We start from the raw sequence: 3,672 nt of genomic DNA, 5'->3' as shown, positions 1-3,672 counted from the left end.
GTTTGCCTCTAAAGTGTATTGTTTCATCCCGGAAGTGTGCCCTAACATTCGTAAAAATTGGAAATTCTGAGAAATTGACAGTTTATAAGGCTTTACTGATTTTTCTGTTAAGATATTTTTTGTGAACTATTCATTTTGAATTTATACACTTTCCATATGTATACACTAATTATAGTGACCCCGAGTGGGAAATTTGAGTTGAGTAATACTAAATTACCACCTATTTGTTGAACCATTCATTTCAAAGCATTGAAGATCTTAACAAAGAAAATGTAAATAATTGATTGAACTAAAAGAAAAAAAAAAAAAGCAAATCTAAAATGTGGGTCAGTGTCAATTGATTTTTTTTTTTTTTTTTACTGGCAACACATTTTAAAAAAATCGTGTATGAATTCATTTACATTTTTTTAATAAAAAAACAGGTATAAACGTTTTTCAACTCACCAATGACAGCAAGAATGAATCTCTTTCTCTCATGGTTGATCTGTAGCACATAAACTCCTTCATGTTCAGTTGCAGTGTTTGTGATGGTCAGAGATCCAGTTTGATTGTCCAGCTTCAGTCTGTCTCTGAATCTCCCATCAAGAACATCATCATATACAGTGATTCTGTCGGCCGTTACATTGATTTCTGCTATTACAGTGTTTTCATCTCCAAACCACCACTGAATCACATCATCATCCTTCATTTCAGTAAGATCAGAGTTTAGAGAGACTGAATCTCCCTCCTTCACTGACTTCAGGACTGAGTCACCAAACAAACACACACACACACACACACACACACACACACACACACAGAGTTCGTCACAGATTAAGACGATCAGTTAATCATAGTAAATAGTTTGAAATTTAAATTTGAAATGAATATCATCATTAAACACCAAAAGCAAAATGAGGTTTGAATTATTAATTGTATATTTGTCCTGATTAAAACATAAAATAGGGGTTAAAAGTATTTAACTCACCAAAGACAAAGAGAGTAAAAGGCTTGAAAACCCTGTTGATCTGTAGTCTATAAAATCCAGCATGTTCAGCTGTGGTGTTGGTGATGGTCAGAGATCCAGTTTGATTGTCCAGCTTAAGTCTGTCTCTGAATCTCCCATCAAGAACATCATCATATACAGTGAATCTGTCGACCCGTTTATTGATTTCAGCTATTACAGTGTATTCATCTCCAAACCTCCACTGAATCACAGTATAATCCTTCATTTCAGTAAGATCAGAGTTTAGAGAGACTGAATCTCCCTCCATCACTGACACTGACTTCACTTCATCTGTCAAACACACAGAGAACAAACAAAAACAGGGTTTGCAAAGATTAATAATGTTAAATAACTTTTTATTGGTTATTTAAAATTTACATTAGAAATAAACAATATAAATAACAAAAACAAAATCGTGTATGAATTCATTTGATTTTTTGTATTAAAAACAGGTGTAAACATTTTTGAACTCACCAATGACAGCAAGAATGAAACTCTTGATCACACTGTTGATCTGTAGATAGTAACCTCCAGCATGTTCAGCTCTGGTGTTTGTGATGGTCAGAGATCCAGTTTGTTTGTCCAGCTTCAGTCTGTCTCTGAATCTCCCATCAAGAACATCATCATATACAGTGATTCTGTCGGCCCGTTTATTGATTTCAGCTATTAAAGTGTATTCATCTTCAAACCTCCACTGAATCACATCATCATCCTTCATTTCAGTAAGATCAGAGTTTATAGAGACTGAATCTCCCTCCTTCACTGCCTTCAGAACTGAATCATCACACACACACACACACACACACACACACACACACACACACACACACACACACACACACACAGGGTTCGTCACAGATTAAGACCAGTTAATGATTTATTAAAGTAAATAGTCTGAAATTTTAGTTTTAAATGAATATCATCATTAAACGCCAAAAGCAAAATGGAGTTTGTATTATTAATGGTATCTTTGTGCTGATTAAAAAAAAAACAACAACAAAAAACAAGTGAGACAAATATTTAACTCACCAAAGACAATGAGAAAGAAATTCTTGATCTCACTGTTGATCTTTAGTTTATAAAATCCAGTATGTTCAGCTCTGGTGTTTGTGATGGTCAGAGATCCAGTTTGTTTGTCCAGCTTCAGTCTGTCTCTGAATCTCCAATCAAGAACATCATCATATACAGTGATTCTGTCGGCCCGTTTATTGATTTCAGCTATTACAGTGTCTTCATCTCCAAACCTCCACTGAATCACATCATCATCCTTCATTTCAGTAAGATCAGAGTTTAGAGAGACTGAATCTCCCTCCATCACTGACACAAACTTCACTTCATCATCACCAAACACTCCTGAAGAACAGAGTTTTTCACAGATTAAAGTTTTAAAATCACTTGATGTTGGTTTGATGAAGCTTCACTAAAATACTTTTAATCATTTGAAAAAGATTTACATATGGAACAATAACTAAAAAAATACACTTTTACTTTAATGTTTAACGTCACACTAAAACTAATGCTGTTCTAGTATCTGAGCTTCATATTTATATATATTTTTTATTTAATCAATCCATAATAACCAAGTTTAGAGCTGAATTCCAACTTGATCTGACAGTAAAATCACAGTTACACTATTTACAGTGAATGTTGATCCTCTCGAACTAATTTAATCAGTAATTTATCACATTGTATCAGAACAGAAACAACTGAAGTCATAAAAACACATTTAAAACTCACCATCCAGACGCCACAAACAGAGCAAAACTAATTTGAGAAACATTTTCTTCATCGGTTCACTGAAAAGCCCACGATAGTAACTCTTAAAATGTCTGAAAACACTCTGAAACACGACTGAACTGATGCTGAGTGTGTTTGTGATCCTCCTTATAAAGACTGAACCTTCGTCACAGTTTATTCTCAAAACCATTTCCTGTAAAACAGGAAGTCAGTGAAATATTAGATTAGACGTTTGTATCTAATGGTGATGTTCAGATGTCAATCTTTAAAAATCGTCAATGATGTATGATGATGATAATGTTTGATTTCGTAATTGGATTCATTTTATTTAACTGTAACAATGTTTTGTATGGAGTGAAAGTCAGACTATTTGGTTAATTTAAGCAGGAGAGTTAAAGAAGAAACGCTTCACCCACAAACACTCAATAATAGACACTGATGTTGAAGCTGTTTGTCCACAAACAGGTCAAACCACATTAGATGTAGGTAAATCAGACCACAGCAGGTTTCACTTTGACTCACAAAACGAGCTGCTTGCGCTATACTTTCAGTGTATGACTTTCATCATCTTTGCCATGTTGCTAATAAGAACAGTAGCCTGTAAATCTGATTTATTCAGTTGAAACCAAATAAGACTTAAGATTTGCATGTAAGATTTGGTCTTGAAAAAATATAAGAAATGGTTGAGTTTATAACTAAATCTCTGGCTTTTGATTGTAGATTGCAGCAGCGAGATGCCGTTTTGGCCCGACCGCTGAAAGGGTTCAGGCTGTGGTTGAGGCCAGAGAACCAGAGGAAAGCAGAAGTTTACTTTAACAACAAAGCATCGACTAAAGTGACTGCACATGCGAGCCTAGTAGGCATAGAGGCTGTTGTGATTCAAGAACATAATGGATAAATCGTTCCCATATACACTGACCAAAATTATAAACGCAACACTTTTGTTTTTG

General features: G+C 34.6%; 1 protein-coding gene across 1 annotated transcript; it reads right to left on the bottom strand.

Annotated features, from left to right (window-relative positions):
* Positions 1-358: 358 nt before the first annotated feature.
* Positions 359-2,332, bottom strand: LOC311085536 (uncharacterized protein). Its single transcript, XM_084118031.1, has 4 exons — positions 2,015-2,332; positions 1,460-1,759; positions 968-1,276; positions 359-744 (listed from the first exon to the last, which is right to left on the bottom strand). The coding sequence occupies exons 1-4, from the start codon at positions 2,298-2,300 to the stop codon at positions 398-400; spliced, it is 1,242 nt and encodes a 413-aa protein (XP_083974157.1). The 5' UTR covers positions 2,301-2,332; the 3' UTR covers positions 359-397.
* Between the last annotated feature and the right edge of the window lie 1,340 nt (positions 2,333-3,672).

This window comes from Abramis brama (genome assembly GCF_963993115.1).
Source record: "Abramis brama genome assembly, chromosome: 6".
NCBI lineage: Eukaryota > Metazoa > Chordata > Actinopteri > Cypriniformes > Leuciscidae > Abramis > Abramis brama.
This window is presented reverse-complemented; position numbering and strand designations above follow the sequence as displayed.